At 39.4% G+C, this 17264-nt stretch overlaps 1 protein-coding gene across 2 annotated transcripts in view; it reads right to left on the bottom strand.

Moving 5' to 3' along the window:
* Positions 1 to 3819: 3819 nt before the first annotated feature.
* The window catches only part of LOC121387724 (alsin-like), a 130176-nt gene continuing 116731 nt past the window's right edge, over positions 3820 to 17264 (bottom strand). For both annotated transcript variants that reach the window (XM_041518917.1, XM_041518918.1), the window contains 7 exons: positions 16452 to 16598; positions 15111 to 15287; positions 14164 to 14209; positions 12908 to 12969; positions 7959 to 8022; positions 6972 to 7154; positions 3820 to 5224 (listed from right to left, as the gene is read on the bottom strand). In XM_041518917.1, coding sequence (XP_041374851.1) covers positions 5180 to 5224; positions 6972 to 7154; positions 7959 to 8022; positions 12908 to 12969; positions 14164 to 14209; positions 15111 to 15287; positions 16452 to 16598 — 724 coding nt within the window. In that variant the 3' untranslated portion in view covers positions 3820 to 5179. The remainder of the gene's footprint in view (positions 5225 to 6971; positions 7155 to 7958; positions 8023 to 12907; positions 12970 to 14163; positions 14210 to 15110; positions 15288 to 16451; positions 16599 to 17264) is intronic.

The following is a 17264-nucleotide window of genomic DNA, read 5'->3' as shown; positions in this document are numbered from 1 at the left end:
TGGGCTGCGTGCTCAACGACCATATATTGGACCTATCCTGACTGATCGACATCGAAATGAGCGCCGACGTTTGGCAAGAAGGTATCGTCATTGGAGATTACAACGGTGACATGGTGTGCTATTCTCGGACGAATCCCGTTTTCATTTAAGGAATGCTGATGGTCGGTTGCGGGTGTGGCGTAGGAGTGGAGAACGTTACCACAATGACTGCCTTGTCCAGACGGATCGATGGGGTGGAGAGAGTGTCATGGTGTGGGGCGGGATCAGTTATCATCACCGAACAGCACTCCATGTTTGCCGTGGCAGAATGAATGCCATTTACTACCGGGATAACATCTTACAAAATCACATCATTCCCTTCTTTCATCAACATCGGAATATGCACACATTTCAACAAGACAACGCCCGAGCGCACACAGCACGTGTTACAGCACAGTATCTAGCGAACAAAAACAAATATCAATTGATATTTTAGTCATTTTATTTATTGTACAGAAATAATATACAAACACATATGTAACAGAATATAAATATATATCCTAAAGTATGCAATAAATAACAGAAAATAAAAGTTATATTTTCTAAACCCAGAATATATATATAGCCATTGTTTCACAACTGTATCTCTTACAATAGAATACAAGACAAACGGCGAATGAAGCCAAAATGGAATACACATATACATAGTAAGACACAGTGGTGGATCCAGTAAAGGGTGAGGGAGGTGTTCACCCCATTCTCTGGTGCCCTAATCACTCTAGGTCAAGTCAGGTCTGGTCAGTTCAGGTCATAGGGCTTAATGTGCAAGTTGTTGTAGTGCAGGACAGGAAAGGGTTTGGGGTGGGCAGGAGGAGGGACCAAGAGAGCACCAGCATCCCGACCGGGGTCAGTAGCAGGTGGGGCCACTCTAGGTACAACTTGTACACTATCCTAAGGGAGGGTGTGTACATTAAAATAAGTAGACTCTAGGTACAAATTGTACACTATCCTGTCTGAGGGAGGGTGTATATATTAGAGTACACTCTAGGTACAACTTGTACACTAGCCTGTCTGAGTGATGGTGTATATATTAAAGAGAGTACTCTAGGTACAACACATACACTATCCTGTCTGAGAGATAAAAAAGAGTAAAGTTTGTTTTATTTAACGACGCCACTAGAGCACACTGATTTTTTATCTTATCATCGGCTATTAGACGTCAAACATATGGTCATTCTGACACATTTTTTAGGCTACTTTTTTTATGACAGGCAGCAAGGGATCTTTTATTTACGCTTCCCACAGGCAGCATAGCATAAACCATGGCCTTTGTTGAACCAGTTATGGATCACTGGTTGGTGCAAGTGGTTTACACCTACCCATTGAGCCTTGCGGAGCACTCACACAGGGTTTGCAGTCGGTATCTGGATTAAAAATCCCATGCCTCGACTGGGATCCGAACCCAGTACCTACCAGCCGGAAACTATTTAATAAGCATACAAAGGAAACAATTTAATAAGCCAAGGTTAATAAAGTTAAAAGTTTGTTTTGTTTAACAACACCACCAGACCACACTGATTTATTAATCATCGACTGCTGGATGTCAAACATGTGGTAATTTCGACATATAGTCTTAGAAAGGAAACTCGCTACATTTTACCATGTAGCTAGGGATCTTTTATATGCACCATCACACAGACATGATAGCACATACCACAGCCTTTGATATACCAGTCGTGGTGCACTGGCTGGAACGAGAAATAGCCCAATGGGCCACCGACAGGGACTGATCCCAGACCTACCACGCATCAAGCAAGCACTTTACCACTGGGCTACGACCCGCCCCTGTTTTTGTCTTTAAATGCATGTAACTATGCACAATTACTATGACCTCTTATCATAACCATTTTTTTGTGTTCAAGAAAAACAGGCTTCATACATGTAAAAAAAAAAGAAGAAGAAAGAAATGTTTTATTTAACGACGCACTCAACACATTTTATTTACGGTTATATGGCGTCAGACATATGATTAAGGACCACACAGATTTTGAGAGGAAACCCACTGTCGCCACTACATGGGCTACTCTTTCCGATTAGCATCAAGGGATCTTTTATTTGCGCTTCCCACAGGCAGGATAGCACAAACCATGGCCTTTGTTGAACCAGTTATGGATCACTAGTCGGTGCAAGTGGTTTACACCTACCCATTGAGCCTTGTGGAGCACTCACTCAGGGTTTGGAGTCGGTATCTGGGTTAAAAATCCCATGCCTCGACTGGGATCCGAACCCAGTACCTACCAGCCTGTAGACCGATGGCCTAACCACGACGCCACCGAGGCCGGTCTCATCCATGTAAATTCAGGTCACAGGATTTCAAATTTTATGAGTAACTTTGTTTGTGTACCCAGTAATCATATGAACCTATGAGAATCTGGTTTTATGGTAACCATAGTAATGGTGGAATATCTTAAATTATAATGGCTAACAGAATTTTGGTTCCTTGATTTTGCCGACACACATCCAGAAATTATTGGTGCCTTGAAATCAGGTGGCCTGACATTCGGCTCTATATCAATATACCCAGTCGAGGCATGGTATTTTTAATCCAGATACCGACTCCAAACCCTGAGTGAGTGCTCCACAAGGCTAAATGGTTCCATAACTGGTTCAACAAAGGCCATGGTTTGTGCTATCCTGCCTGTGGGAAGCGCAAATAAAAGATCCCTTGCTGTTAATCGGAAGAGTAGCCCATATAGTGGCGACAGTGGGTTTCCTCTCAAAATCTGTGTGGTCCTTAACCATATGTCTGACGCCATATAACCGTAAATAAAATGTGTTGAGTGTGTCGTTAAATAAAACATTCCTTTCTTTCTTTTTTGTTTCTATATCAATATATGGGACAAAATACTGTTATATGTACAGAATAACGTTACGATTATGGTAATATATTTACAGGAGTAATTATCACAGATTCATTATAAGAGTGAAACCCTGCATAAAATGACCCTCGGTAAACTGGAACTTGTGCAAAATAATTTCTTCACTTTGCCTTTTTAAATATCAGTACAAAACAGAACCTCTCTAAACCGGATACCTCTTAAAACCAGACTTTTTACTTGGTCCTGTGGGTGTCCAGTTAAGAGAGGTTTCACTGTATACATATGTTTATATTTTGTATAAAGTTTACAACATGAATTCATCTACATGTATGTGATAGCACTGCTAATATGTACAAATAGTTGGCTTCAAAATGATATTGATTCGTTCTGTTTTGTTTCCATGGTCACACAAGGAATGTGTGTGTTTGTATGTGTGTGTATGTGGGGTGGGGTGGGGTGGGGGGGGGGGCGAGGCATTTCTGAGGCAACTGCCTGTCTGAACTGCCTCACAAATCACTACATTCATGTTTTTAAATGTTCAAGACTTTAGATCTCACTAATTTGGGCACATCGGGGATTTTTGTCTTTTCTGAGTGCAGAAAGGTCGGTTTAGTTCAGTACTGTCATTAACACCTGCTGGAGAGTTGTCAATACTCAGAAATGCATTTCAAATTTTTTTTTTTATCTAATTAACTTTAACATTTCAGTGGTTTTAAGGTGAAATATTTTTAGGTCGGCATGTTTGTACTAAATTTGGGCATCATTATATTGAGTATATGTTAAAGTTTTGTTTAACGACACCACTAGAGCACACTGATTTATTAATCATCAGCTATTGGATACATGTCGAACATTTGGTAATTTTGACATATAGTCTTAGAAAGGAACCCCGCTACATTTTTCCATTAGTAGCAAGGGATGTTTATATGCACCATCCCACTGACAAGACAGCACATACCACAGCCTTTGATGTACCAGTCGTGTTGCACTGGCTAGAACGAGAAATAGCCCAATGGGCCTACTGATTGATCCTAAACCGACTGCGCATCTAACCAAGTGCTTTACCACTGGGCTACGTCCTGCCGAGTATAGGCATATGTATTTTGGGAACAAATGGCCCACCGATGAGGATCGATCCTAAACCGACTGTGCATCTAACCGAGTGCTTTACCACTGGGCTACGTCCTGCCGAGCATAGGCATATATATTTTGGGAACAAATGGCCCACCGATGAGGATCGATCCTAAACCGACTGTGCATCCAACGAGTGCTTTACCACTGGGCTACGTCCTGCCCTGCGTGGTCACATGTATTTTGGGAACAGTGCAATCTAAAGTCCTGAATGTTATGTAAGAATTGTTCGTAATTTTTTGTGACTTTATCGATGTATAACAAGTCACAAATTGTATAAAATCACATAAAAGTAGCACAGTGAAGCAACTTTATTCTAAATTTGTGTCTGTTATACATCGATAAAGTCACAACAAATGGCAAACAAGTCTTATAATTACAAACAACCCAACTTATTTAATTGAAATACACATAAATCAGTTTTTAACTTCCTTTCCCATAACCTGTTTTACGTAATGACGTCATTTCTGAGGTTTATTGAAGGATGACATTCAGTTTTTAAGTGATGTCGTCCAATCAGAGTAGATTAAGTCATATAACGGCGGGAAGTTGGTAGTTATAATTATTATCCACATGGTTCAAGATATTCAGGAAAATATAACCAGTATGACCCACGTGTGTCATAATAATTTCACATGCAATAAATGTATTTTATTATTCACACAGTTCAAGATATACAGGGAAATATAACCAGTATGACCCACGTGTGTCATAATAATTTCACATGCACCACGGAATGACGTAGTTTTGGGAAGTGATGTCATAACTTAATGCAGCTTCTCCAGTCTTTGTTCTGTGTAATCGCTTACCAAAATGACGTCTCCTTGAAATGTTTTTGATATGGTCCTAGTTATTCATAAAAAAATATTACAAATATTATGGATAATAAAGAAATTATTACAATCTTGTGTGAATCGTACTGATTTTACAATACTCATGTCAGGATTGATGTACACAAGAATTGTGACACTCGTTTCGTATTATCGGTACTATACACAAGCTCCTATAATAATCTCTGTTTATCTAATTCCACATTTTTTAGACCAGTCAACTATGGAATCCGGCACTAGTCAGAAATTTTCTTCCACACTTTGGTGAATGATGGAATAACTGGAATCGTTTTGCTGCACAATCAGCTAGTTCTAGTTCACCATCACGACAAACCAATCCAGCTGGGAATGTTTTCGTTCTCAGTGCATCGAGAGTTTTTCGGTCTGTATTTGGAAGTAACAAGCCTGCAAAAAGAAAAGAAAAAACCCACATATAACATCAGAAGTAATAAGCCTGCAAAACACCAAACACAAACACATATCACTTGAATGTGACATCCATTTGAATGCATCTGAAATGATCTTGAAGCAAGAATTCTGAGAGTACCTATAGAAAAAGCAATACATATCCCATACTGGGCCCCATACATTTTTTATAAGATCTCCTAAGTTCAAGGGCCATAACTCAGCTACAAATCTAATGTGAAAAAACAAAGTACAGTAACTGTTGTAATAAAATCAAGGGCTTTTTAAACAAGCATTCTGATAGCACTGCTAACGCTATATACATGTTCTCTACCACACATCACAAATCTTCTAAGTTCAAGGGCCATAACTTGGTCAAACATTAATAAATTTCATTTTTGACAGAGTTATGGCCCTTGAATAAATTCCCATTAAAGTGAAACTTCATCTAGCCATAATTCTGTCAGAAATGGGTAAATTGCCATTAAACACAGATGATTTTATAACTCTATATGATAAAGCTATGTACAAAATTGATATCACGCATTAAAAATAACAAATGTTAAGAGAAATATACATGTGGGAAAGACGGAAAGACGAACACACAAATGGAAAGAAACAAAGATGGAGATCAAACCTATTGTCCACTCACTCCGGTTGCACCGGTTGGGGATTAAAAATCTGGAAACTCCAAAGCATACTAAACAGTGTTCAAAATAAGCACATGTCCGTTTGTCTTGACAAGTGAAAATCTGCTCGGACAAACAAAATGTACCTTGGTAGTAAAAATGTTCAATGAAGTTTTATTTTGAGCAATGAAAAACATCGTCCTTGTACTTGAATAAAACAAACTATCAATTTGGACAAATAAAAATATTGTTGGACTAGTAGATTTTTAGATGTATTTGTCTGGTGGACTGGTAAAAATTCTCCTTATTTCTATCACTGCTCAAACAAAGATAATTTTCAACAAATGTGGTCAAATTTAATCTTTGTGAAAAACATTTTATGCAAAAAATACATGTATCTGTACCCCCACCCCACCTCCTGTGCTGACCTGGAGTGTGGTTGCCATGACTCCCAGCTCCCCGTACTGCATGTGTGTCTGCATGTGTGTCTCTATGAGATCGTGAACCAGGTGTATCTCGGCCCCAAGATGGCGGATCTGTGCTCCCCCCATCCCACTCCACACCCTCTTGTACTGACCAGGAGTGTGGTTGCCATGACTCCCAGCTCCCCTACTGCATGTGTGTCTCGAATAGATCGTGAACCAGGTGGATCTCGGCCCCAAGATGACAGATCTGTGCTTCCCCCATCCCACTCCACACCCTCTTGTACTGACCTGGAGTGTGGTTGCCATGACTCCCAGCTCCCTGTACTGCATGTGTGTCTCGAATAGATCGTGAACCAGGTGGATCTCGGCTCCGAGATGGCAGATCTGGGCCCCCCACCCTCACCCACCCCCTCCTGTACTGACCTGGAGTGTGGTTGCCATGACTCCCAGCTCCCCATACTGCATGTGTGTCTCCATGAGATCATGAACCCGGTGGATCTGGGCTCCGAGATGGTGGATCTGGGCCCCCAACCCTCACCCACCCCCTCCTGTACTGACCTGGAGTGTGGTTGCCAGAACTCCCAGCTCCCCATACTGCATGTGTGTCTCCATGAGATCGTTAACCAAGTGTATCTCGGCTCCAAGATGGCGGATCTGGGCCCCCACCCTCACCCCACCCCCTCCTGTACTGACCTGGAGTGTGGTCGCCATGACTCCCAGCTCCCCGTACTGCATGTGTGTCTCCATGAGATCGTTAACCAAGTGTATCTCGGCTCCGAGATGGCGGATCTGGGCACGCACCACGACAAACTGGAATATCGGAAACAAGTCGTCCAGACACCACACGTGGTCCTCTTTCAGAGACGCCTGCACCGTCTGTAAACAACAGAAAAGAAACACGTCAACGTGAAATGGGCCAGGACCATGATTCAAGTAAAACAAACATTCTGAGAGTAATGTAAACAACAGAGAAGAAACCTGTCAACGTAAAACTGGCCAGGACCATGATTCAAGTAAAACAAACATTCTGAGAGTAACATAAACAATAGAGAAGAAACCTGCCAACGTGAAACTGGCCAGGATCATGATTCAAGTAAAACAATTACCTTATGTTCGAATCCTCTCAGTGGAGGTTGAGTTTTCTGTTACAGAAATATCAACCTCCACTGATGGGATCTGAACCACGGACTCTCGGTACAAGAGTCCAGTGCTCTACCAACTGAACTAATAGGGAAATTACCACACGGTGCTGCTAGTAGGAGCCCTTTATACCAACATCACTACATTACTCTCTTGCCTTTAATTACAGTTCAGTTCTCCCACACTTTGTCCAGACACAAACGATGAAAAAACACATTACCATGACACAGATTTCACATACTAGACTGTAACCATGTCACCTATATCAATTTTGCTGAGATCTCCTAGGAAAACAACTCACACATTTTTGCAGGATGCCATTTTTTTTTTAACAATGGAATATTCTTCAAGATGAATCTGATTTAGACATATATAATGCAGATATACTGTTTACGTCCCTTAGCACATGTCATTACTTTGATACATTATGTTACATGGCTCCACCTCTGATTAATACATGAAAAAAAAAATATACATATAAGCTACTACTTTCAACTATTTATTTTTAAAATCTTCCTTTCTAATTATATTCTCACTTACCTTTGTAATTTGTAAGAATGTGGCTTCCAGCACCCTCAGTTTATCAATGGGGCTAAAGGCAGTTCTGAAAGGAAATTCATCAAGTATGATTAAAACATTACAGAGATAGACCCTAGTTTCAACCCATAAAAATGCACACTAATTTTAGTTAATCTACAAACCTGTAACACATCTGGATAAAGTTCATGGGCTACTCTTTTCAATTAGCAGCGAGGGATCTTTTATATGCATCATCCCACAGACAGGATAAAACATACCACGGCCTTTGATATACCAGTCGTGGTGCACTGGCTGGAGTGAGAACTAACCCAATGGGCCCACCGACAAGGATCGATCCCAGACCGACGGCGCATCAAGTGAACGCTTTACCACTGGGCTACGCCGCTTAACATTAAAGAGACAGACCCATTAAATTAAATTCATAAAGTATGATTAAAACATTAAAGAGACAGACCCATTAAATTAAATTCATAAAGTATGATTAAAACATTAAAGGGACAGACCCATTAAATTAAATTCATAAAGTATGATTAAAACATTAAAGAGACAGACCCATTAAATTAAATTCATAAAGTATGATTAAAACATTAAAGGGACAGACCCATTAAATTAAATTCATAAAGTATGATTAAAACATTAAAGGGACAGACCCATTAAATTAAATTCATAAAGTATGATTAAAACGTTAAAGAGACAGACCCATTAAATTAAATTCATAAAGTATGATTAAAACGTTAAAGAGACAGACCCATTAAATTAAATTCATAAAGTATGATTAAAACGTTAAAGGGACAGACCCATTAAATTAAATTCATAAAGTATGATTAAAACGTTAAAGAGACAGACCCATTAAATTAAATTCATAAAGTATGATTAAAACGTTAAAGGGACAGACCCATTAAATTAAATTCATAAAGTATGATTAAAACATTAAAGAGACAGACCCATTAAATTAAATTCATAAAGTATGATTAAAACATTAAAGAGACAGACCCATTAAATTAAATTCATAAAGTATGATTAAAACATTAAAGAGACAGACCCATTAAATTAAATTCATAAAGTATGATTAAAACATTAAAGAGACAGACCCATTAAATTAAATTCATAAAGTATGATTAAAACATTAAAGGGACAGACCCATTAAATTAAATTCATAAAGTATGATTAAAACATTAAAGAGACAGACCCATTAAATTAAATTCATAAAGTATGATTAAAACATTAAAGAGACGGACCCTAGTTTCAACCCATAAAAATGCACACTAATTTTAGTTGATCTACAAACCTGTAACACATCTGGATAAAGTTCAGACAGAGTGAAGAAAAAAGACTGTGACATTGAAACAGGGAAATATCCTTAAAACCAGAGTAGAACTCGACTCCATAACCATTACTTCTCAGAGACACGTGCATTTTTAAAAATATGAAAAATGCATTTTGTGATATTAGAAACACCAGGATGACCAGAAACACTTCGGATGTACAGAAATGGATAATCTAAATGATAAAATAAGTAATGTTTGATTTCAGTGATCATAAACGGCTCTAATAGTGAAAAATATGACTTAGAAGGAACGAAGGAAGGAAGGAAACTGGCTGGAGTGAGAAATAGCCCAATGGGCCCACTGATGGAGATCGATCTCAAACCGACCACGCATCGAGTGAGCGCTTTACCACTGGGTTAAGTCTTGCACCAAATATGACTTAGCGTTAAAAAAACCTAGTGTCTGTCCCTTTAACAACTGAGCCAATCCCACAGAGGTGTCCAACATATCACGGTTTACGTTTCAATTAGCCAAACAGACAAAAACTAGTGTCTGTCCCTTTAACGACTGAGCCAATCCCACAGAGGTGTCCAACATATCACGGTTTACGTTTCAATTAGCCAAACAGACAAAAACTAGTGTCCGTCCCTTTAACGACTGAGCCACAGAGGTGTCCAACATATCACGGTTTACGTTTCAATTAGCCAAACAGACAAAAACTAGTGTCTGTCCCTTTAACGACTGAGCCAATCCCACAGAGGTGTCCAACATATCACGGTTTACGTTTCAATTAGCCAAACAGACAAAAACTAGTGTCTGTCCCTTTAACGACTGAGCCAATCCCACAGAGGTGTCCAACATATCACGGTTTACGTTTCAATTAGCCAAACAGACAAAAACTAGTGTCTGTCCCTTTAACGACTGAGCCAATCCCACAGAGGTGTCCAACATATCACGGTTTACGTTTCAATTAGCCAAACAGACAAAAACTAGTGTCCGTCCCTTTAACGACTGAGCCACAGAGGTGTCCAACATATCACGGTTTACGTTTCAATTAGCCAAACAGACAAAAACTAGTGTCCGTCCCTTTAACGACTGAGCCACAGAGGTGTCCAACATATCATGGTTTACGTTTCAATTAGCCAAACAGACAAAAACTAGTGTCCGTCCCTTTAACGACTGAGCCACAGAGGTGTCCAACATATTATGGTTTAGGTTTCAATTAGCCAAACAGACAAAAACTAGTGTCCGTCCCTTTAACGACTGAGCCACAGAGGTGTCCAACATATCATGGTTTACGTTTCAATTAGCCAAACAGACAAAAACTAGTGTCCGTCCCTTTAACGACTGAGCCACAGAGGTGTCCAACATATCATGGTTTACGTTTCAATTAGCCAAACAGACAAAAACTAGTGTCCGTCCCTTTAACGACTGAGCCACAGAGGTGTCCAACATATCATGGTTTACGTTTCAATTAGCCAAACAGACAAAAACTAGTGTCTGTCCCTTTAACGACTGAGCCACAGAGGTGTCCAACATATCATGGTTTACGTTTCAATTAGCCAAACAGACAAAAACTAGTGTCCGTCCCTTTAACGACTGAGCCACAGAGGTGTCCAACATATCATGGTTTACGTTTCAATTAGCCAAACAGACAAAAACTAGTGTCCGTCCCTTTAACGACTGAGCCACAGAGGTGTCCAACATATCATGGTTTACGTTTCAATTAGCCAAACAGACAAAAACTAGTGTCTGTCCCTTTAACGACTGAGCCACAGAGGTGTCCAACATATCACGGTTTACGTTTCAATTAGCCAAACAGACAAAAACTAGTGTCCGTCCCTTTAACGACTGAGCCAATCCCACAGAGGTGTCCAACATATCATGGTTTACGTTTCAATTAGCCAAACAGACAAAAACTAGTGTCCGTCCCTTTAACGACTGAGCCACAGAGGTGTCCAACATATCACGGTTTACGTTTCAATTAGCCAAACAGACAAAAACTAGTGTCTGTCCCTTTAACGACTGAGCCACAGAGGTGTCCAACATATCATGGTTTACGTTTCAATTAGCCAAACAGACAAAAACTAGTGTCCGTCCCTTTAACGACTGAGCCACAGAGGTGTCCAACATATCATGGTTTACGTTTCAATTAGCCAAACAGACAAAAACTAGTGTCTGTCCCTTTAACGACTGAGCCACAGAGGTGTCCAACATATCATGGTTTACGTTTCAATTAGCCAAACAGACAAAAACTAGTGTCCGTCCCTTTAACGACTGAGCCACAGAGGTGTCCAACATATCATGGTTTACGTTTCAATTAGCCAAACAGACAAAAACTAGTGTCCGTCCCTTTAACGACTGAGCCACAGAGGTGTCCAACATATCATGGTTTACGTTTCAATTAGCCAAACAGACAAAAACTAGTGTCTGTCCCTTTAACGACTGAGCCACAGAGGTGTCCAACATATCACGGTTTACGTTTCAATTAGCCAAACAGACAAAAACTAGTGTCCGTCCCTTTAACGACTGAGCCAATCCCACAGAGGTGTCCAACATATCATGGTTTACGTTTCAATTAGCCAAACAGACAAAAACTAGTGTCTGTCCCTTTAACGACTGAGCCACAGAGGTGTCCAACATATCATGGTTTACGTTTCAATTAGCCAAACAGACAAAAACTAGTGTCTGTCCCTTTAACGACTGAGCCACAGAGGTGTCCAACATATCACGGTTTACGTTTCAATTAGCCAAACAGACAAAAACTAGTGTCCGTCCCTTTAACGACTGAGCCAATCCCACAGAGGTGTCCAACATATCACGGTTTACGTTTCAATTAGCCAAACAGACAAAAATTAAATTTTAACTTGAAGGTAGTTTTACAAAGGACACATGATTTTTAAATTAGCTTTTCGGCGAATAAATCATGAAAGATACAATTCACAAAATTTCAGTTTAATTCACATTTGACAGTTTGGCAAAACGAGAGTTTAAACACGGACGTCTATGGTTTAATAAGTTTGTTTTCTTTAACAACACCACTTGCGCACACTGATTAATAAACAGTCAGCTACTGGATGTCAAATATTTAGCAATTCTGACACACGTATGTAACCTCTAAAGAAAACCTGCTACATTCTCCCTGTACATGTAGCAGCAAGGAATCTTTCATTTTGTTTGTGTTCGTTTGTTTTGTTAAACACCAGCACTGGAGCAAACTGATTTAATAATCATCGGCTATTGGATGTCAATTTTTTTTTTTTTTTAACAATTAATCTTTGAGAGGAAAACCGATTTTTCCATTAGCAGCAATGGATCTTTTATTTTGTTTGTTAATTTATTAATGATTGGCTACTGGATGTTAAAAATTTGGCAATTATGACTCGCAGTCATCAGAGGAAACCCGCAAGATTTTTCCATTAGTAGCAAGGGATCTTTTATATGCACCATCCCACAGACATGACAGCACATACCATGGTCTTTGTAATACCAGTCATGGTATATTGGCTGAAACGAAAAATAGCCCAACCGCACATCAAGCGAGAGCTTTACCACTGGGCTACGTCCTGCCCAGGAATCTTTTATATGCTCTTGTCCAGACTGGATAGCACATACCACAGCCTTTGATATACTTGTGAAATACAGGCTGGAAATGTGAGTCTATATAAGTGACAGACTGACCCGATCTGCTGGAGTGTGTCCACCGCCGACGCGTAGCATTCTTCTCGAATATCCGACAACTTCTGGAAAATAGAAGGAAGGAAATGTTTTATTTAACGACACACTCAACACATTTTATTTACTGTTATATGGCGTCAGGCATATGGTTAAGGACCACACAGATATTTGAAAGAAAACTCGCTGTCGCCACTTCACAGGCTACTCTTTTCGATTAGCAGCAAGGGATCTTTTTATATGCACCATCCCATAGACAGGATAGCACATACATATACCACAGCCTTTGATGTACCAGTCATGGTGCACTGGATGGAGTGAGAAATAGCCCAATGGGCCCACTGACGGGGATAGATTCCAAACCGACCGTGCATCAAACGAGCACTTTACCACTGGGCTACGTCTCGCCCCTGGGAACATTTTGTTTCAAAATCTTGATTAGCAATATTTCTAGTCAACTGAATATTGATTACATGTAGCAACTACTGTTAAATGTTTTAAAATTGGGTAGTGTTCTCTGAAACTTGTGTACCTCGATGAATGTAAAAGAAATAACATACAATCCTTTATTAAATTAACCATTTTCAATCATTTTCAAGGAAATATACTGTATACATTTCCAAAGTGGCTATAACAACATTTCTTCCAGTATGAGCCCTTACTTATGCCATAACAAAATAAACACTACATTTTCATACCCACTTGCCTCGAAGATAAAGGTCTGTTACTTTTGTTTTGTAATATTGTACCCCCAATTTTGTTTATTCTTTTTGTACACAATATCAAACTTGACGTGAAGTAGCACTATAATTTGCGATATCTCTTTGTTACGTCAATGTGCATGATTCAGTGCTAAACCTTTCATTAGTGATGTCATGCCACTGTAGTTAACGAGTCCACCACTGCCAAATATAGTGACATTCAACCCACATTACTGACATTATTTACAATTGTCGCAAATGAAAGAATGGTAATGGAAGATAAAAAAAATATCCCCCTCATGTCTTGTGATATCATAATTTATCAGCACTTGTTGATAAAAGCATAAAAGTCCTCGGCAAGCCTCAGATTTCATACTTTTATCAACTTGTGCTGATAAATTATAATATCACAAGACATGAGGGGAGTATCCTCTGTACATGTATACCAGTATTATATTTCATTTATCACATGCCCCAATTTTAAAAAATATTTGAATGAAAATTTAGCAGTTATTTCATTATGGTTTCACTGGTTACACTTATGACACAATATTGCCATACCTGTGTCTTGTCATAGAACACCGCTTCTTCCAGGAGCCAGAATTTTCTAAACAAAAGGAGGTTTAACAAAAACATTAAATAAAGAAAGAAATATAATATTTATAGTGCAGAAGTTTGTTTTTTTATTATTAAATTCAGTTCATATTAAAAATACATGAAAGTTAAAGTTTGTATTGCTTAACAACACCACTAGAGCACTGATTTATTAATCATCAGCTATTAGATTTCAAACATTTGGTAATTTTGACATATAGTCTCAGAGAGGAAACCGAACTATATATTTTCATTAATAGCAAGGGATATTTTATATGCACCATCCTAGACAGGATAGCACATACCATGGACATTGCTATACCAGTCATGAACTGGCCTGTAACTAGATATAACCCAATTGGCCCATCGATGGAACCGACTGCATATCAGGCGAACGCTTTACCACTGGGGTAAATCCCACCCCATTTACTTCATCAGCATATTTTAAACTACAGCTATTTGGTGTCTAACATGGCTACTTTGACCCTTGGTTAAGACGGATAACAAAATGGTGAAAAATTGGAGTGTTTTCTCTTTTAAGAATACTTAGCCTGACCTCAAACAATAGGCCAATGGTTTCTGCCAGAAGGTAAAACATGTATGGCGTCATACCCAATTTTTATTTGTTGCAGTTTTTATTTTTTTAAAGTTAACCTTTTGACAAAATTAATGACGTTTATCATTACTGTATGGTGTGTTTAACCCTAACCCTAAACCTAGCCCCCCATACCCCGTCGATTGCAATTGCATGCAGTACACACATTGTAAATATTCAATTCTATAGCGCCATACCCAAAAATGTATTTCTGTTCATTTGTCCATTCATTTGTTCGTTCACTCACTCACTCACTCACTCACTCACTCACTCACTCACTGTCTCTGAGTTAGAGAAGAAACCTGCAGTATGTACTCACTGTTCGACTCCGAGATAGGCCATGAGCGCGACGTCACCTTGACGATTCAGCTTCATGATGCGTTCCCAGTACCTCTCGTCTTCCTTGTCGTTGTACAGAGCGTAGAGGTCAAACAAGGGTGGGTAAACCTTCGGCAGGAGCAACGGGTAGAGAAGACCGGCTTGTGTAATTAGCTCGCTGAAAAATAAAAAGACATAAAAACATTTAATAAAAAACATCTCCAAACCTTTGAACTTGGGGACAAATCTTAGGTAGAAGTAGTGGGTAAGAAGAACTACTTGTGTTGTAACCTACTAAAAAAGAAACAATTTAATAATAATAAAAAAACTGAGATGAAAATGTCTATGGTAAAAGAAATCTCCAAATTTTTTAACTTGGGGTAAATCTTCGGCAGGAGTAACGGGTACAGAAGACCAGCTTGTGCGATAACCTTGCTGAAAAATAAAGACAAATAGAAACACATTTATATATTTTTTTAAAAATGACGGTAAAAAGAAAATCTCCAAAACTTTGTACTGGGAGATAAATTTTCTGCAAAAGTAACAGGTAGAGGAGACCTGCTTGTGTGATAACATCACTGAACCTGAACAAAAAAAAAAAAGCATGAAAATGTCTATGGTACAAAAGAAAATCTCCAGCAGAAGTAATGTGTAGAGAAAACCAGATTGTGTGATAACCTCACTAAAAAAAAAAAAAAGATATGAAAAAAACGAAGAAAAACAAGTTTTCTATGAGAACTGCTAAAGCAATACACACAAATGTCATGTACCTTACTGCGCATCTCAGTTCAAGAGCCATAACTCTGTTACACATAGATCAATTCCATTTTTGACACAGTAATGGCCCTTAATAAATTCCCATAATCTGACAAATCCCCATGAAAGTTAAACATGATCTGTAATGTACATGATAGGGCTATATACAAATTTGTGCTCAACATCCCAAGGTATTACGAAGAACAAATCTGGAAAACTGTATGTGCGATAGATGGACGAAACCTCTAGTCTCCTCCAGTTGGACCTTGTGGAGACTACCGGCCTCGGTGGTGTCGTGATTTAGCCATCGGACACAAGGATGCTAGGTACAGGTTTTGCATCCTCTTCTCTCTCACTAACATCTAACCACTAATAATTAACCGAAAACAATTAACTTACTGTCCTGGACAGACAGCCCAGATAGCTGAGGTGTGTGTGCCCAGGACAGCATGCTTGAACCTTAATTGATATAAGCACGAAAACAAGTTGAAATCAAGGTAAATCAATCCAACAATCTATTTGACTTTAAGCAACCCTCTCCCTCCTCTCTCCCCCACCCACCCACAAAGTAAGTCAAAGAAAAAACCTGTTTTCTTGGGCTTCCATCTCTAGTGTAGGACTTTGAAAAAATCGTTCTGCTTCCTCTGTAGTGCGAGGGATTCCTCTGCGCTGGCACGAAGCCGGGAAGATGAGAATCGGCCCACCACTGGCAGGAAGATCCGGAAACAGCAGTCTGAAATATACCAAGGAAAACATTAACACACTGACTACTGCAGGTGAGATATCTCACCCGACGTCACACCAGTCGACATACTGTACACTGTATACATAGTGTTTAACCTTCTGACTACTGCAGCCAAGATATCTCACCCGACGTCACACCAGTCAACATACTGTACACTGTATACATAGTTTTTAACCTTCTGACTACTGCAGCCGAGATATCTCACCCGACGTCACACCAGTCAACATACTGTACACTGTATACAACATGTTTAACCTTCTAACTACTGCAGCCGAGATATCTCACCCGACGTCACACCAGTCAACATACTGTACACTGTATACATAGTGTTTAACCTTCTGACTACTGCAGGCGAGATAACTCACCTGACGTCACACCAGTCGACATACTGTACACTGTATACATAGTGTTTAACCTTCTGACTACTGCAGCCGAGATATCTCACCCGACGTCATGCCAGTCAACATACTATACACTGCATACAGTGCATTCCCCAATTCATATTTCCCGCCGTTTTGCACACAGCACTCACCAGAAATGGAAGAAGAAGGAAGAAGGAAATGTTTTATTTAACGACGCACTCAACACATTTTATTTACGGTTATATGGCGTCGGACATATGGTTAAGGACCACACAGATATTGAGAGAGGAAA

Source organism: Gigantopelta aegis, chromosome 13 (assembly GCF_016097555.1).
Source record: "Gigantopelta aegis isolate Gae_Host chromosome 13, Gae_host_genome, whole genome shotgun sequence".
Classification (NCBI taxonomy): Eukaryota; Metazoa; Mollusca; class Gastropoda; order Neomphalida; family Peltospiridae; genus Gigantopelta; species Gigantopelta aegis.
The sequence above is the reverse complement of the archived record's forward strand: the minus strand, read 5'-3'. Positions and strand labels throughout refer to the sequence as shown.